At 43.0% G+C, this 17,581-nt stretch overlaps 1 protein-coding gene and 2 long non-coding RNA genes across 4 annotated transcripts in view; 1 reads left to right on the top strand and 2 right to left on the bottom strand.

Moving 5' to 3' along the window:
* Positions 1–22: 22 nt before the first annotated feature.
* On the bottom strand, positions 23–4,152 carry LOC115336151. Its single transcript, XR_003921638.1, has 2 exons — positions 2,664–4,152; positions 23–2,332 (listed from the first exon to the last, which is right to left on the bottom strand). It is a non-coding gene; the product is annotated as an uncharacterized LOC115336151 (long non-coding RNA).
* A 792-nt stretch (positions 4,153–4,944) lies between these two features.
* On the bottom strand, positions 4,945–12,850 carry LOC115336152. The gene is made up of 4 exons (XR_003921639.1): positions 12,739–12,850; positions 10,252–10,431; positions 5,311–5,415; positions 4,945–5,057 (listed from the first exon to the last, which is right to left on the bottom strand). It is a non-coding gene; the product is annotated as an uncharacterized LOC115336152 (long non-coding RNA).
* A 51-nt stretch (positions 12,851–12,901) lies between these two features.
* Positions 12,902–17,581, top strand: part of KITLG (KIT ligand) — a 57,272-nt gene continuing 52,592 nt past the window's right edge. Inside the window, exon 1 of one of the 2 annotated variants that reach the window (XM_030002778.1) lies at positions 12,902–13,090. In XM_030002778.1, coding sequence (XP_029858638.1) covers positions 13,076–13,090 — 15 coding nt within the window. In that variant the 5' untranslated portion in view covers positions 12,902–13,075. The remainder of the gene's footprint in view (positions 13,091–17,581) is intronic. The other variant, XM_030002777.1, reaches the window with a different exon arrangement.

Raw genomic sequence — 17,581 nt, forward strand, 5'->3', positions numbered from 1 at the left:
ATACACACACAGGAAGGGAAACTATGTTCTGGACGAAGCATCTTTATTATCTCTGCTCACTCAAAAAACACTAGTAATACAAATTGTCACTATATAAGGAACCTCCAGAATTACAAAGCTTGAGTTATCTTTTTAAACCATACGCAGAGATTACAGCTGTTCTGGCATGCATTTTTCAGCCTATGAAATACAAAACCCAATGCTATCCTGCTTTTATTAAAATATTTTTAGGAGGCAAAAGCAAGGACTAAGAATCTGAGGAAATTACAAATTAATGTTTAGTTGTGCATTGGATAGTCAGGACATTTTATCTCTTTATGCATCTGTCCCACACATTAAATGAAAGGAAAAACAGTAGATGGACATATAATTAGACATTCAGTACAATTAATTCATCAAAGACATGTAAGCGTGGTTTCAACACACACAGTATATTTACCATTTGTTAAATTCTGGAACGTTCATACAGTATGGTCTAATGGTCACACTTTCTATAGAGAATTTCCTATCTTTTTCAAAAAGGGGGAGGGGATGGAGAATATTCTGATTTTAAATTAAGTGACATGTCCAGGGAAAAGACCTAAACTCAATTCTTCACCATACAAGAAGACCTGAGCTTGAGCTGCCAGTCTCATCTGAGTAGCTAGCACCCAAGGCCGGCTTCTATTCCACAGGGGAAAATGAGCCACCACCGCCACCACCATACCAGAAAGCCAAGTCCATCCTGTTTCTTTTTCTTTCCCATCATTAGAAGCTTGCACTTTGCTGAGTCTGGAAAGCAGAAACAACATACCCATCTTTCTCCTTCACCTTCCACTTCCACTATCATCGCACCGAAAGCTTTAGGGAACTTGCAGTTCTGCATGTAGCTCTACAGAACAAAACAGATTCACTCTCAGGTTGTTCATGTCCAGCTAGTATTTTAGTAGATTGCTAAGGTTTTCCTGGGGAATACAAGTCCCAGCAAAGAAACTGCATTTTTTGCAGTTTCTAATTTAGACAAACTCAAAGACAGTTTCATGAGACAAAGGAAAACATGTTTTTTGCTGGGCTAAATTGTTGATTTGTAGCAGCCTTAGAGGAGATATTAGAGCATTTAACACAGATACAAGAAAAATGTAAAATGAAAATGGAACATATTAGGCAACCAGCCTGTTTCCAGCTCCCTGTATAATTATTATAAACCTGTTTCCACTCATCCTGTAGATATTCTCTATGTCTAGAGACAGAGTGGAGCCTCCTTCCAGTACGCAAGTTCCCCTTGTATATAATTCCTTTTCTGCCAAGTAAGAAACCTAAAGACCTAAAGTGGTTACTGGACGCTTACGTGGGCCCAGAATTCCAGAAGTGAATGCTGTCATTTGTCTCTTCCTAATTACCATTAATTCTTCCTTTGTGCATTCAATGGAGATTGGATTAATGCAGCTATTCTGTTTAAAAACCAAACCGCGTCGTTGTCACTTGCAGTGCTCTAGTAGCTAAATTTATAGTATCTTATCTTGCTGAGGAATCTTTGCTGTGTTCCAGGACCATTTGTTAATGTCACTGCAGCCATTGAAATGGCACAAGTTCATTATATTGTTATTGTACATACAGCATAACAAAAAACTAAACAGAAGGTCAAATTCTGATCATGTGACTATGTATATAAATCAAGAATATTTCCACTAAGTAAAATGAAATTGTTGGAGTAGCTGGCCAAAGACCTAATTTATTATTGTGTCACCCACAGAAATAGCAATTAGAAATGAATACATGGACACACATACAGCGAATAGAATATATAATATTTTATCTCTGTACATTTAGATTTCTCTTAAAAAGCAAATGGGAAAAGATGAAGAATATGAAGGGATTTGCCATTAGTTTACCATATAAGAAAATCCAATATGGAGCCTAAACTGCTTGAAATAAAAACTTCAGTTGGCTAAAGGAATTTTTCAATAGGATGAATATATTTTGCTTTAACCCATTTAGTTTTGCAGCCTTTTTTCACTACTCCACTTACCCCAGGAAAACTGGCAATTGTGAAAACAGATTTCTTAAAATTGAGTGCATTTTTTTTTAATCCCATGCTTTGGCCAACAGTTAGTGCAGTTTTTGTAAAATGAACGGAGGTGAGACCCATTACTAAATCTGCCCCATAACATTTCCCACCCGGGTGAGAAAGAGTATCAGTTTCCAAGACCATTTTTAGTTCTTCTGTTTCTAGCACCCTTCCACTCTCTCAGGGCATTGAATTAGGCAGGCCTGCTTGAGGATATCTGAACATGTCTGAAACGTCCAAAGCCTGACACCCGTCATCCAAAGCCCGACACCCGTCATATCTCCCCTAGACAAAAGGAAAGCACAGAGAGAAGGGGTTTAGACTCCTGAGGATCTAGTTTACATCACAGCACTAGCAAAGGATCAATCTCTCTTATTATAAATGTATGGACACATTCATACATGTTTTGAAAGATCACTTCTTTTTGGCATTATTGTCTTGTAAAAAGACAAGTTTAAGATATTCCCAACTCCTTCCAACATAATATATTCCATTTGTAGCTTACTATTACTATGTAATGAAGTCTTCTTTCTGATTCACAACACGGTAACATATGACTTATGAAGAACTTACAACACCTACTGATCCTTACAGTAATAAAGAGATGTGCCACTACCTTGTGCAGGCTAGGGAAAACTTGCTTTGTCCTCAACTCCTTTGTATCACCCACTACATCCCACATAAAAATCACGCCAGGCGGTTCTACTGCTGAAAGAACAAACAGAAGATTATAAAGGACATCGGTGACAATGCTTGAGAGAGAAATGTTTCTCATCATTGCAGAGAGGCATCACATACCTGTCTATAGGGGCATACTTGGATATTAATTTGTTGGGAAAACCAGAGATTAAAGAATTTCATGCACTAAGGATTACTATTAGAATAGTCCTGTCTGTATGTTCTGACAGGACAGCAAGAGACAGCCTCGGTCTCCAGCTCCTGTCCCCTGCTATGCTCTCCTACAAGCACAACGTATCATCCCCTTCATACACTGACTAAACTCAGTCCTGTGTGGTTTGCTTGTTTCTAGGTTAAGCTGGCTATTGGCCAGTTTCTATCTACACAGCCTTGTGTGAATATTATTACCTTATTGTTCTTGCTTCACCTCTTATTTCCTTGACCTCCACAGAAAAGTATGTCTTTGCCTTTGGCCTATCAGACCAAGCAAACCAAGATCTTTCTATCGTTTTCCACAAAACAGACTCTCCATTCTCCAAAATAAGCCTTCTTTACTGGTGTTCAAACCTTTTCTTAAGCCAGGGTTAACAGAACTTTTCATCCATTATTAAAGGTGAGACCTTAGGAGGGCCTCATGCCTTGACACTTCTCTACTGCTGCAGGGTGTATGATGGACCAACTACCACATCTACCTTTTCCACAGCTACAAATGTCTCTGAAATATTAAAAAGCACAGCCGATTTTGCTTTATTTCATTCACAAAGCTTCTTTTCACTGAAAAAACTGTTATTTCAAGCACTAAAGAAAACCACTGGTTTCCACATTTGTGATTTCTGCCTTTTAGAACTGGATTTAGTATTTCATTTTACAAAGGAAATGAATGTGTTGAGAAAGTAAATGTGTTAGAAAAGATGAAGCAGGCAGCTCGAAGCTGTCTATTTGTCACTAGCTGCAGCGTACAGCTGTAGAGCTCCAGGATCACGCGCTGCCAAGGGAACAGCAACCAATTTCAGGGCCAGGGCCAGGAGGCAAGAAGTTGGCAAGGATACACTCCTCCTCCTCCTATAGAGACAAACGGACATACAGGGAAGGGGGGACGGCTGGGGCTCCGTCGAAGAGAGGAGGAAGAAGGGCCATTCAAGCACAGCGAGCCAAAGCTCCTGGGGAAAGGCTGCCATTAGGGGCAGCAGAATTTGTTGATGGCAATTTTTTTGCAGCTGGCTCCTGTCAGATTTAAGCACATCATTTCCAGTACTGGCCTGAAGCGTGCCGTCCATATCACTAAGCTCGGCTCCTGTCCAGCAGAACAAACACGCCTTCTTTCAGCCTCTTTTTAACAGGGTAAGCTATGATAAAAGATAGAGGGTCATGGTATGATTTTCCTATAAAAAGGCACTAAAAAGGTTAAATTATTAGCCTAGAGAAAACATAAGCAGATATGTGTTAGATATGTAACAAATAATGAAGCACCAAAAATATACTAAGTGGTCTTTTGTAAATTCTACAATAAATAAAGAACACAAGGGAATTAAATTATATTGAAAGGCAGTTTGTTTAAAATAAAAAAGTACTTATATTTTACAAGATGCATAGTTATCTTGTGAAATTGACAGCAATACCATAATTGAGGAACAAGTTCAGAAAATTTCAATAAGACTAAAATTAAATGGATAACAAAAATATCTGCATTACATTTTCTCTCTCTTTCTCTCTTTCACTCACTTTCCTAATGCTTTCTGAAATAACCACTCACTAAATCTAAGACTAAGGGAGAAAATATGGCAAATCACCCTTCTGAAACAGCTGAGGATGATGACTGTTAGACAGTATTGCACGATGCAGAGAAAAAGAAAGAAAATGAAAGTCATTAAGCACAGTCCCCCAGAGCTGGAAACTCTGGGGAAAGAGTTGTCACATCAATCTGTCCTTCTAAAAACAATACTTTGAATTACTTCATAAATGAAAGCAGATTGAACTACGTTTCCTTTTTATAACTACTTTTTAAAATTAGTGAATGACTTCATAGACTGAATATATTAAATGAAAATTGCTACTGTTTACAAAATCTTAAGAAAAAAGAACAGGAAAATACATCATCCTTTCACCATACAGGTGGCACTTTTTTCATGTTCAGTAGAAGAGCAATGTAGTGGCTAACCGCACATGAAACAGGTCTGAGGAATGACTCAATCTTATGTATGTGTCACAGCTCTCCATTTTGGATTATTTCCAAAACTGGGAAGTGGGGGAAATCTCATCTTCACATTTCTTGATTATTTATCCTGTCAGAGCTCAGGGATTGTGGTGGATTAGTACTGCCATCTTAATGAAACTGAAAATCAAAGCAAAATAGTTTAACTGTATTTTCTTACACAAGTAAACACATAGTAAAGTAAACTGGTCAGTTTGGGGGATTTAAACTATTGCACAAAACTAATTTCAAACATTTCTCATCATTCTAACTGGGTCTCCAGTTCTGAACAGGGCCTCTCGCTACAGCTGCACCAAAACCACCCTAGTCACACCGAGTCCTTTTAAATGGGGAAAAATCATTAACTTTCTACCTTTCCATGGCAAATCCATACCTTTCCCAAGCAAATCCATGGTCTCCTCCAAAAGGTCTGGACTCACTGCCTAGTCTCCCCATCTTCCTTTCTTCAGCAGTTCAAAAGCTGTAGCTGAGTGTTTCCCTGCAGTAATACATAGGGATAACAAGAACAGACAGTTTCTCAGTGCACCATAACCTCTTGTTGGCACAGTGAGATCTCACTCCTTCGGTGAGCTCCAACAGCAGAGGACCTTCTAGCCAAGGAAAGAATACTTCAGCATGAGGTCATTTCTGCATTCTCCCTTTTTTTCATGTTAATAGAATGCTTTGATTGCATTTCCAAACTTCAAAAGGGAGGAAATTCCAGAATTAAGGTTGACTTTTACTGCACAGGTGCTGCGGTTGGGAATTTCCTGAACACCTGTTTTACCAAACTTTTTTTCCCCCCCCCCCCCAATATAATTTGCAAATACTATTTTTAGTGCATGTATTAAAAGAGGCAATCCAAACCACAGCTTTAGACCTGGACCCATTCTCTGGCCCCAGGGTAAGTGGCAGAGGATGGTTTGCATCCACGCAGCAAAACTCTCTTCCTTCCCCAGAACAGGGGGGAACTGCCTGCTGGAAACAGGTCCTGGCTTGTACTCTTCCTCTGGCTGAGCTCAGGCCTGGAGAGCACCAGTTGGCTGGACGAAAACTGTGCCAAAGTGAGTGCTAAAAATTAAACTCCAGAGACCATTGCATGCCAGTACTTGAGCCCATGCTTCGTCTCTGTTTTGTTTATTAGTGTACACATTGCCAGTAGGTTGGGCAGGAGGATCAAAAAGCAGTAGGGAAAGGAAAGAGCTATTTATGGTAAAGGATAACTTTGGCCCAAGAACAAACATGTATAAATTAACAATTAATATATTAGGCTTCAAATTACAAGAAGGTTTCCAACCATGAGGTGAGTCAAATTCTAAAACAACATTCCCATAGAAGAGCTGAGCAAGAAACTTAGCTCTTTTTTTGCTGGAAACTGATCAACTTTCAAAAGGACTGAATGATACAGTTTCTCTTGATGGCAGGGGGCTCAGCCTAACAAGTCCTTTTACTCCTACCTACGTTTTAGTCCTTCCTACATTCCTAATACAATCATACTTCATCAAAGAGAAAAGACATGACATAATATGGCTCTGAAGTCACTGTACCTGATACTGTACCTCTCTCTTTCTTCAGACTAAATACACTATCAAAAAAAAAAAATATTTCACAAATTTCCGTTGAACAGGAATAGTCTCAGCTTTCCCTGTAAAGAGTGAATATTTATATCCAATCCCACTTACACAGCATTTTGTTTTCAAATGAACCCATTTTATCATGAAACTCCCTAGGGTTGTAATTACTGTGAACAGGATGACATAGACTAATGCAAATCGAGAGATGTAGGCAACAAATCTGGGAACAGAGGTATTTATTTCTCATACATGTATCACCTCTAAATTACTGGAATCAAAATATGAATGTAACAAGGAGCTACTTAAGTATGGTGAAAATGATAAATTATGGGGTTTTTTTTCCTTGGAAATAGAATTGTACAAGCAAAATAACATGGGTTTTTTTGAGCTTGCATAACTATAATTAATGCATTAGGCTACACAAACTGATCTCATGACAGGCAAACAACTGAATTTTAGACATAATAAGCAGTGGTTGTCTTGTCCTGTAATAAACATCTAGTTGCACTGTAGATGTCCAAGATGATGTATCAGCTTGAGTCTGCCTACCTCCAACACTGCCTGGCTTGCTGACTGCAGTATATAATTGTCTTCTTTTTCTCCCAAAGTGGAAAACAGGGCAAAATGTGAGGAAAGTTAAAAATCCTATGAATGCTGGGGAAATATGATTATTTAATACAGTAACTATAATTCCTTGTAATGCTGTAGGCAGTGTGTTTTACACTGTCCATGAATATGCTCCTTGGAAGCATGAGCTCCAGTACTTTTGAGTAGTCATGCCAATGCCTCCGGTATTCCTGTTTAAGAAGTAATGACAAATCTCCCTGTTCCTTCATGACTGGAAGCCTGTGGATACTTAAATATTCCCTAGTATAAATGTGGGGATAGAATTTCATCCCTAGAAATTGTATCAACTACAGCATCTTGAAGAAATCAGTATCTGTAAGATAAACAACTGCTCTTTTTTCACCCGACATGTCATGCCACAGTAGATGGCTGGTGGACTTCAGGAAGGGAGTATTCTTCAGAGTTAGGACTACTAACTGCGTCTGCTGAACAGAATTTAGCACTTCTCTCCAATCCTCCAACCAAACCCAGTACAGAAACCTCTGCAAATAAGAGTAAATTGTCCTCTTGGGCTGGGTATTCCATCATTTCAGAAACAGGACGAAGGTGGTGTTTGGACTCTGGTAAATTGAGCCATGCTGAACACTGTTGAACATAACCACTAGCAACTACCACAGCACGGTGTACTATGATTATATGCAAACTCGAGGCTTGGAAAACAGCCGATTCGTCTGTCCCAATATATACTCTGGTCTCTTTCTGACTGAACGCCAAGACAGAGTTGGATGGGCACCATTCATCCCTGCAACCTCCCTCACCATAGAAGGAAACAGAGGCATGCCATCAGAGTAATCACAGTGCACTCCAGCAGGTCTCCCTGATCTGGACAACTGAATAACTTTCAAGATCATGCATGTAATTCCTCAAAAGCAGATGTAGTGGTTGTGAGTGCAATCTGAGATGAAGCAGACCCCTCTTAGCACACATGTGAAAAAAACCCCCATGAGTTAAGACCAAAAAAAAAAAATCTTCGAATTGCTGTTGTCCTCTGTTTTTCTTGGAACCCTAGTGAATGCAAAACTTTACAAGAGTTTCAAGGAGCTTCACACTTCTATTAACGTCTATTAACATCTAGAGGGCCATCAGAAGCCAAAGGGTGATTGCCAAGGATCACAGAACTCCCGCAGCATCAGTTTTTCCCAAGTTATGTTCTCCATGTACCAGTTTTTTCTAGCTGAGAATTCCCTCATGTCAATGAGATCTTCAGATGCTCATTTTGGACTGCTTTAAAACTGCAGTATATTGAAAGAATAGTAAAAAGAAACTTTCATGTAAATCAAGAAATGGGCATTTACTTTTTAGTAGCTATAACTATATTCTTACAGGCTCTGATCGAGTTTTAACAGCATCAGTGCAACTTCCTATTTTGGGCTTGTCTTCCTTGCCAAAAACTTTTCTTAGTAAAACAGGGTATCTTTTGCATGCTAATTATCTTGCTGTAAAATCCTAATGGAAATAAAACTGTCATTTTACTGCAAAGTAAACCACCAAAGACACTAATAGACAGAAGTTCTAGGCTTTCAGTAAAAATCTGTCATTCCTTCTCTCCGTCAGTATTTCAGACCAGGATGGTGGTCAGATGAACAAAGCCCACTTTCCTTCCAGTGAAAACAAAGACTACACTCTAGCTTTGTCTACCTGCTTGTCTCCATAGCTCTTTCTGGGCAAACGAATCTCTCACACAACCATATAACTGTAGCCTCCTTCACTGGCACTTCTAGAACAGATTTCCAATAGTCTGCATCCACTCCTATGCTGCACTGCTTGCTGCTTCTTTTTCCCGTATCTAGATGGCTTTCGGAGTGCACAGGTTTTTTAAAGAAGCATCATAATGAGGTACTGAGCTACTCATGCTGTCATTTCAATAAATAATTTAATTTCAATGCAATAAATATATATTTTTTTTTTAATTTGGAGATATCTCTATTCATCCAGAATATTGCATTTACCCCCAGCTGGTCTGAGTTTGTGATTTTACCATATAATAATATCATTATCCCTAAAATCCCAGTCTGTACTAATATATTATGGAGAATCAAACAGTTACATGGCAACTGCTTTTTGAAAATTAATCTTTAGAGACAGATCATGTGAATGAAAAAACTGCACCTGAATCCTGTGCTCTTGTGGTGCTCAATGAAATAAAAGTGGCTCCATAGTGGTGTAGGTGTCCCCGTGGACCTTAGTCTTGATTAAGTCACTTACTTGCTGATTAGTAATATTGAATAACCACAAAAGTTCTCCCTGTCATTTGTATAAAGCACAAAGGCTGTATGGTGCTTAAAAGAAACCAACAGTCACTTTGGTAACTGTTAAGCATAAGAAGGCTCAATTAGAAATTCAAAATATGTACTTTGATCCAATATTAAAGTATTAATACTCAGTTGTGGTTGTGCTCTGAGATTAGAATATATGAGTTCTCAATCACAGAATAACACCTAGTACATTTTGTGGTATGAAAGATAGGGAAGGTCTCTTAAGGAGATAGTTATCTCAGTGTACTTCCTCTATATCAAAGTAATTCATATAATTTTCTGTAGATCTTGCAAGTTTGCAACATTTTTCTGTTCTGTAGAGAAGTCATTCCTCTATGATCAAGTACTTCTGTAAATAAAATGTAAAGAAGCTTGAGGGCACCTTTTGAGTTTCTTGGCTCTATATACCTCAATTTTAACTCTTATTTTTTATTTCTATGTGCCTGAAGTAGATTAAGAAAGCTTGTACCTATTACTCTATGTCCTTAAAAAAGACCAGGGGGAGAGGAGTTAACTGAGCTAACGCTACAGACTCTGTGTCCCCAAAGGCCTCCATACGCTCAGAGTCTGTAACAGATTAGACGGGATTAGTGTGTTATCTTTCTAATACGTACTGGTGTTTGCCTTCACAGCTTAGATGGTTTCATAGGAGAAATTTTTCAATTTTCCAGGCTGGTGCAGAGCACTTTTTAACCCAGCAACCTCAGTGGCTGAGGCGGGATCTGATTCTGCATATTCCCGAATTCTGGGTGTTCCAGCCAGCAGTCAAGCTATCAACACACTGAGTGGGGTCATTCTTCTCACGGCTAGAGCTATAGAAAGCACAGCAGATATTCCATAAAATTCCAGAATAAACAGCACTTAACAGCCATTTCTCACCTGCAGAAGATGCTGAGACTCTTCCATTCACACTAGACTGGAAAGGCATCATTTATGCTTCAATTGTTGCTATTTCCATATACGCAGAACAGTATTCCTAGCGAAGGATAATCCTGCTGAGCGGGTGGAACCAAATCCTGTGAAGAGCTGGGATGACCAACGCTATTTTCCATAGCTTCCCTGTGAAGAAACAGGTTTTCACAAAACTGTGACAGGAGCCTGTGTTCACCCTCAAGCATTTAGAAATGTAAATGAGGTAGGCCATAAAAGACTGAATGCGGTTTGCAGTTGTGCTTTGGAAACCTACCACTCAATGTGCTAACGGTCCACGGCTAATGAGTTCTCAACTGGTAAATCGAAAGTTGGTACTATGTTGGAAATGGGCAAGACTAATAAAGACATGCTTTCTTATGGGTTATGGACATACGTTATTAATGAGTTTAAACTATTAAACTCTGAATTTCGTAGAAAAGACTTCTCAAACCATACTGAGGTCAATGTCAGCAGCAATACACTTGCAAATCGCCAGCGTAAAGGAAGAGATGAAAAGGGGATTGTTCCACTATAGCTGAGCTTAAACACAAGGGCAGGTTCAAGAACTCAGATCAGGGATAGAGAGAAAAGGTGCATGATGCCAGGGCGGTAAAGAAACTTAATTAGTCCCCAAAGTCTTATCCTCTCTGCACGACTATCAGTAAGGTAACTGGATGCAGGGCATCCACTAAAGCTTTCCTGTCAAGACTAACGGTGGACTGTGACAGAGCTCAAGGCAGAGAAAGACCAGAAGTGTTTTCCATAAGGTAGGTAACTGCTATGACAGACTGCTCTTTCACACTTTCCAGGGCTTCTCCCCAGGAGACTAAACCTGTCATCTGTTCTAAGGAGGAAATATGCCATAACATTTTAATTTCCTGGCCCTATTTGCTAAATGCTTAGACTGTGGAAGCAGTATTGGTTGATCACCGCTAGGTGATATACAAAATATCCTTTCAGTGAGTGCAGTCCTTGATTTTTTTTGTTGTTACAGGCTTCCATCCTTTCACTGCTTGTCTGTTGCTTGAATCGTAACCTTTTAGAGGAAAAGACTATTACAATATGCATATAAAACAGTCTGACAAAGCTAACACAAGAACACCGAGGTAATTCAGCACAGTAATAATCAAGAAATGCAAAAAACTGTAACGGATTCATCAGCAGCATCATGCTGTAAAAGAAAATTATCAGCCAATTTTTCTGGATTGGATGCAGAGGCTCAAAGAGATTCAATGTTTATCTGCCCTGCACTGAAACTCAAATATATAGTGGAGTTGGGGATGGGATCAAAATCTTTTCTATACCTGAACAGCTCACCTTTACTTTGGCAGAAACCTAGTCGTTTGAAAACTTACCGTTTAATCTAGGTTAAAACCAGGCAAGCTTTCCTAATGTAATATCTTACTGTGTACTCCGAGCATATCCCACCTCCCTTAGGAAATGACCATTGACTTGGGCAGACTATTCTTTCTTCATTCCGTGTTAGTGCGGTTTTTAATTTCCACCAAAGATTGCTGTCTCAGGAAATGCTAGTTCCATAAACCGCTCTTCTTTCCATTTAACACACGCTCAACGTTTAGTCCGTGTTAACCTGCCAGCCGTCTTCTCTGAAGAGGACGCAAATTCTGTCGCTACTGCTGGGACGGATTCGCCAGCAGGACTCCACGCAAGTCAAAAATCAGGTGTCTTTTTCCCACACCCAACACTAACCCCTTACTGACACAGGATGCGAATTGCAACAGCATGTTAAAAAGACCTGCAGGATCACCTTGACGCAAGCATTAGGAGGCACTGCTCAACAACTTTTCTCTGGCTGGAGCAGGTAAAAGGAGTTTTCGAGCCCCAGCTGAACTGCTCATCCCAGTGCCCACCTCGTGTCGCCGGTGATGGACAGGCACCAGCACCGAAACGGCAACCGCGAACCCGGAGCTGCCTCTCCCGCCCGTGCGCTGCTCTGAAAACACCGGCCGCTTGCTGCCAGCTCCCCCAGCCCTCCCGGCCCGCTGCCCCGCGGCGGGACCCGGCGGCAGGGAGGGATCCCCCCCCTCCTCGGGCTCCTCACGGGCCGGGGCCGGGCCGGGACCCACGCCAGGGCCCTGGGCTCGGCGCCGGCCGCCTAACCGACCTCGAGTGCCGCGGCGGCGGGACGCTGCCCCGCCGCTTTGCCGCAGCCCCCAGGGCGCAGGAGGCCGCAGAACCCCCCGCCCCGCTCCGCCGCGGCCGGCTGGGCTCACCGCGGAGCCGCCGGCAGCGGGCGGGAGAAGCCCTCCGCCACGCTCCTCACCCCGGGGGCCGAGGCCGCGCTCCCCCCCTCCCCACACACACACCCACACAACCCCCCCCCCGCCGCTCTCCCGCGGCGGCCAGCCCCGGGCCCCGCCGGCCACGCTCTGGGAAGGGGCGAGGGGGGACAAGCTCGGCTTCGCCTCCAGCCTCCAACTTCCCCGAAGTTACCTCAGGTTTCCCCCCCCCCGCTCCCCGCCGGGTCCGCCCGGGCTCCACCGTCCCTCAGGAGGGAGGGCGGGAGAGGGCGGGGAAAGGCGTGTCTTGCCTGGGCCGCCGCCGCTGAGAGGAGGCAGATCGGAGATATAAAAGACCCGGCCGGGGGCCGGCGGTGGTTCCAGTCAGCGCGGGCGTTCACGCCGTAGGGGGGGGGGGGGGGGAGCGGGGCTTGGCCGTGGGCAACCCCAATGCGTGGACTATCCGCCGGTGCGTTATGCTGGAGCTACGGTTCCGCTGAAGGGAGTTTGCACACGGCCGGCTGGGCTGGACTGCAGCGCTGCCGTTCCTTATGAAGAAGGCACAAGTGAGTGAGGCCGGCGGGCGGGCGGCCCGACCTACCTGGGGGGCGGTTTGCCCGCTGGGGAAGGTCGAGCTGCGGACCGGGGAGGGGGGGACCGTGTGGGGGGGTGCTGGGGTCGGAGAGGGGAGTTGCGCGGCCGCGGGGGTGTCCGCGGAGGGGGTTGGTGGTGGGGGGGGGGGGGTTGTGGCGGCTGGCGGGCTGCCTCAGAGGTGAGGGGCGCCGGGGGTGGGGGCTGGTGCCGTTGATGAGCGGTTTGGGGAAGCGGGGGAGAAAAAAATAATAATAATAATAAATAAATAAAATTACCGCCCGGTCTTGCCCTCGGCGCCGCGCAGCCCTTGGAAAAGTTGCAGCGGGCGGCTGAGCCGTGGGGGGGGTCTGGGAAGGCTGTGGGGAAAAGCGCCGGAATAAATCGTTTGCCCGTGTCAGGCTGGCGAGCTGAGTGCGAAAACCTGAGGTGGTGGGAGGGAGGGCGGGACGGCGGTGCCGTGGCCGCTGCCCTCCGCGGCCCCGGGGCCGGTGTTCGGTGCGGGTGGCCCCCGGCGTTCCGCCGCGGAGAGCCGCTGGGTACCGGTACATCGTTTCTCCGAGTTCTGGAGAGACTGCAATCGCTGTGCCGTGCGTTTGGTAAAAGGATGGGGACGGACACGAGTGGAAGAAGGGTCTTGTAAGAAGAAGCGGCTCGGGGAAGCTCTGAAGAGAAAAAGTTGAAGGCTTTGACTGCGCAAGGTGCCGGCGGTACCCGCCGTCCTGGCTGACCGCAGCGGGAGCCGGGGCCGCCCCTCCGTGCCGAGACCGAGCTGTGAGGGGGAGCGATGCAGGGACACGCACACCGCCAGTCCTGCGCCGGGGGCTTTTGCCTTCCCCCTCCGCCTCTCGGTTCGAAGGTGCTTTTTGCCTTTGTCTGTTTCTTGGCGATTGCTGGGTCGTCCACGCACCGGTAGCCTGAAGACGCTTCAGCATGCAGTCACTGGAAAAGGCGTAAACTGTGGGTTTTTTTTAAAAAGGGAAGGTCCTTACTCAAGTCTTTGGGGCAGTTGAATAGTTTTTCCAGAGATGACAGGAATTAGAAATACTTGCTTTTTGAAATATTTAAATCTCAGCTGGCCAAAGCACTGGAGAATGTGCCCATGCTTAAGGAGTTATAACTTGGCGACTTAATTTCTGTGATGCTGAAGTACAGTGAGGTGTTATCTTAAATGATCAGTTCTGAACTCTAACAGCACATATCCATTGCTTTTATTCCCTCTAGATGACTAAAGAAGCCTTGAAGTTCAAGGCTGCTGTTTCAGACCCTATATACAAGCTTGGTCAAATATGCTGAATAGATTATTAGTTGGGAAGGGTCTCTTAAAGTGTAAGAGCCATGTTTAAGTGTGCTTAGTTTTATGCATTCATTTAATATTGGAGTGGATAGCAATAAAGTCACAAGGTGTTGTCCTAGCTCACAGAAGCATATATGTAGGGCTGTTTCTTCAGAGAAGAAAAAACTGTTTGTCAAACAAATGAGGATTTATGAGTGCAAGCGGTCAAGTGTTTCATCTCATAGGAACTGTAAACTTCTAAAACCAACACAGAACTCTTGCAAATTCAGAGCAAAGCAGGAGCAATCCCTCTCTCCCAATAAACTGGGAAAGACAGGCAGTCTTGGCGTTCAGGACCATATGGCTTGACTCAGGGGCTCGTGAGCTGTAGCCTGTGGAACAGCTTCTTGTCGTGGTGGTGAAGCATCTGTCAGCCTTCAAGCAGTTATGCTTCCTGCTTTTTGGAGGCAGTGACAGACTCCTAGCTCTCCAAAGGATTGTTTCCTTCATTTTAAAGATTAGCAAACAAATGTGATACCAAACCATTAATCATTCTGAGGGGATCGGAGCAGGAGATACTTTGAGAAAGACTGTCCACTAAAACCGTGATGACCCTTGTGCAAAGAGAGAGCGAGTGAAGCGGATACAAGGAGGAGGACTTAAGCACATTGGGGCACTCGGCACATTAAAGGAAATTTTAACCTTTATGCTTTGCTGTGGCTACTTTTGCCATTGTCTAGACTGGTAACTGGCATAGTGAAAAAAAACAGGATTGGGAAGTCAGGAGAGAAGTTAGCTTTTCTTATAATAAAATACTCTGCAATAGACATAGTACAGAAAGTGAGAACCACTACATCACTGAGCCTTGAAAACACTTAGTAATACCTGGATAGTGCTTAAAATAAATCAGGGATCTTGAAGTTTGAGGTAATGTTACACAGGGATAATATATAACTAGTGCAGCTGAAGGAGTAGCTGAGTCATACGTCAGTGCAAGGAAAGTGCTGAAAGAGAAGAGTCGTGCTGAACGCTAGACTTGAAGCAAGCAGGTTGGTCAGTTTATTTAAATCAGTCTTAACCTGAGAAACCACAGGAACTGCAGAAGCATGTTCCCTAACAGTGTCAGTCCTAGAAGGATTGTTTCTGAAACTATACAGTTAGATAAATATATAACTCCCTGTCTTACACGTACCAACGCCTCCTGGATATCTTTTTTTTTTAAGTAATAATGCCTTTAGAAATGTGATTAAGCATTTATGGTCCAGTCATACAAATCCTTTTTCAATGGGACTACTTCCATGAATTAATCTTATTGAAGGATTACTTGTATGAGAGGATTTGCAGGCTTATATACTTAGTAATTAAAACTATTATCAGAAGTGAGTTTATGTCATTTTGCTTGCTAATATTACAACAAATAAAATATCACTGATGTTTGGACAGCCTTTTACATTTTCAGTAAAACAGGATGAGTGGTGCTAGTGTGATACAATCTTGCAAAAACATGTGGCAGATTTCTGATTTGTTTGTTCTTTGTTTGATTTGAAGACAATGTAAATAGGATTAAGTTACTAAGAAATGTGCTGCAAGGAGGGGGTCACCCATGGGGCTAGCTCAGAAGGCTGCTGATGTTAAGGTATCACAGATACTTTGTTCAGGTGCTTGATCTTCAGCAGTGGGTTAGATGCACAACCTCTTAGAAACCTCAGTATTAGAAGTGTCTGATATCTCAGGTCGGCTTTTTACCTCTGAATGTGCACATTACTGCTGTAGTTAATGACCTTCTTAGGTTGTCCTGTCTGTAGTACATTTGTGTCACTGAAGTGGGAGCCTCTGTAGAAATTTTGATGGAATTGTACCTGGAAAGAGAATTAGTACACAAATTGCCTGCTCCAGTCTCATGTTGGCAGGCTAAATCAGAAACACAAAGCAGATATCTGGTACCTTGGTGCAAGCTTGCAGAGTCATTATTTTAGGGGAAATAGCTCTGATCTCCAATCTTTCTTGCTCGTTCTGCAAAAAAAATTAACACTAGGCACTGGAAGACGTTTGGAGCTCACGGTAGGTATAGGTCTGCTGCTCATCAGATTAGAAAAAGAGAACTTGCTGGAGCCAGAAAGATGTTGTGCTATTCACATTGAGAAATGGACTAAGGTATCTTTCTCTTTTCCCCTGGTTTTGAATCTGCTTCAGGGAGGTCAGTTTGTGAGTATTGCAGCTGGAAAGAACATCCTGGAATAAAGTGTTATATGGAGAATAAACAGCAGATGAACTGAAAGACTCTAGGGTGGGGGAGTGTTTTGTAAGGCATGTTTAGTGATCTTTTTATTTATTTTTTTTTTCTTCGCCTGCTTGTATCGCATGCCTGTAAGTTTTTATCTCCGTGAACTGTGCAGCACTTTGCTTTGTAGTTTAGACTGAGGCCACTAACCCAGTCTGCTTCTGACCCAGTTCTGCCACCTCACTGAAATCTAGTTTCTCCTTTTGTGCACTGCATGTCAGTCGTTCAGGTACAGTTCTGCAAGCTGACAGTGCCATTCTCCAAGTTTTGTTATGTGACTTAATGGTATGCTGGCTCGTGTAATCGCCATATTGTACGAAAGTTAAAGAGTTGGCAAGATGCAGCCCTTGGCTTCGGGTGGGCAATGCTCAGTATGCAGTATGTAAACACAACACCCATTTATTTGAAGGAAGGCAGGAAAAATCTCCCTACGCAATTCCATTTGAGTGGTGTGGGAGCTGACAGATGAAAACGAAAGCGTTTGTTCTTGCCCTGGTCTTTGGTATGCCAAACCTGAGGTTGGTCAGCCTTTTAAACAAACTGCAAATCTGCTTGCGTTTTATTTTGGGTTTTTTTTCCTGTGCGCTTGTGGAAAAAGGAGATGGACCGATGTAAGGTGAGTGGAGAGGGGTACCGCTCCTCTTTATTGTTGTTGATGGGCCCGTGTTTGCATTGTGTACTGACTCCTACGTGAACCTGCAAAACTGACATTTGTAAATATTACTGATGCTGAAATAACTGACTGCGGGGAGCATGTAAAATATAGATTTCTTTGCTGGATGGTTTTAGCTATTGACAAATGTAAATAGTATCAGACATTTATGAGAATGAAAATATGTTACAGTTACAGAGAAAACAAAAATAACGTTAACTATTTTATTTGAATAAAGCTGGTAGGAGGCATAATAG

This window comes from Aquila chrysaetos, chromosome 26 (assembly GCF_900496995.4).
Source record: "Aquila chrysaetos chrysaetos chromosome 26, bAquChr1.4, whole genome shotgun sequence".
In the NCBI taxonomy this organism is placed as follows: domain Eukaryota; kingdom Metazoa; phylum Chordata; class Aves; order Accipitriformes; family Accipitridae; genus Aquila; species Aquila chrysaetos.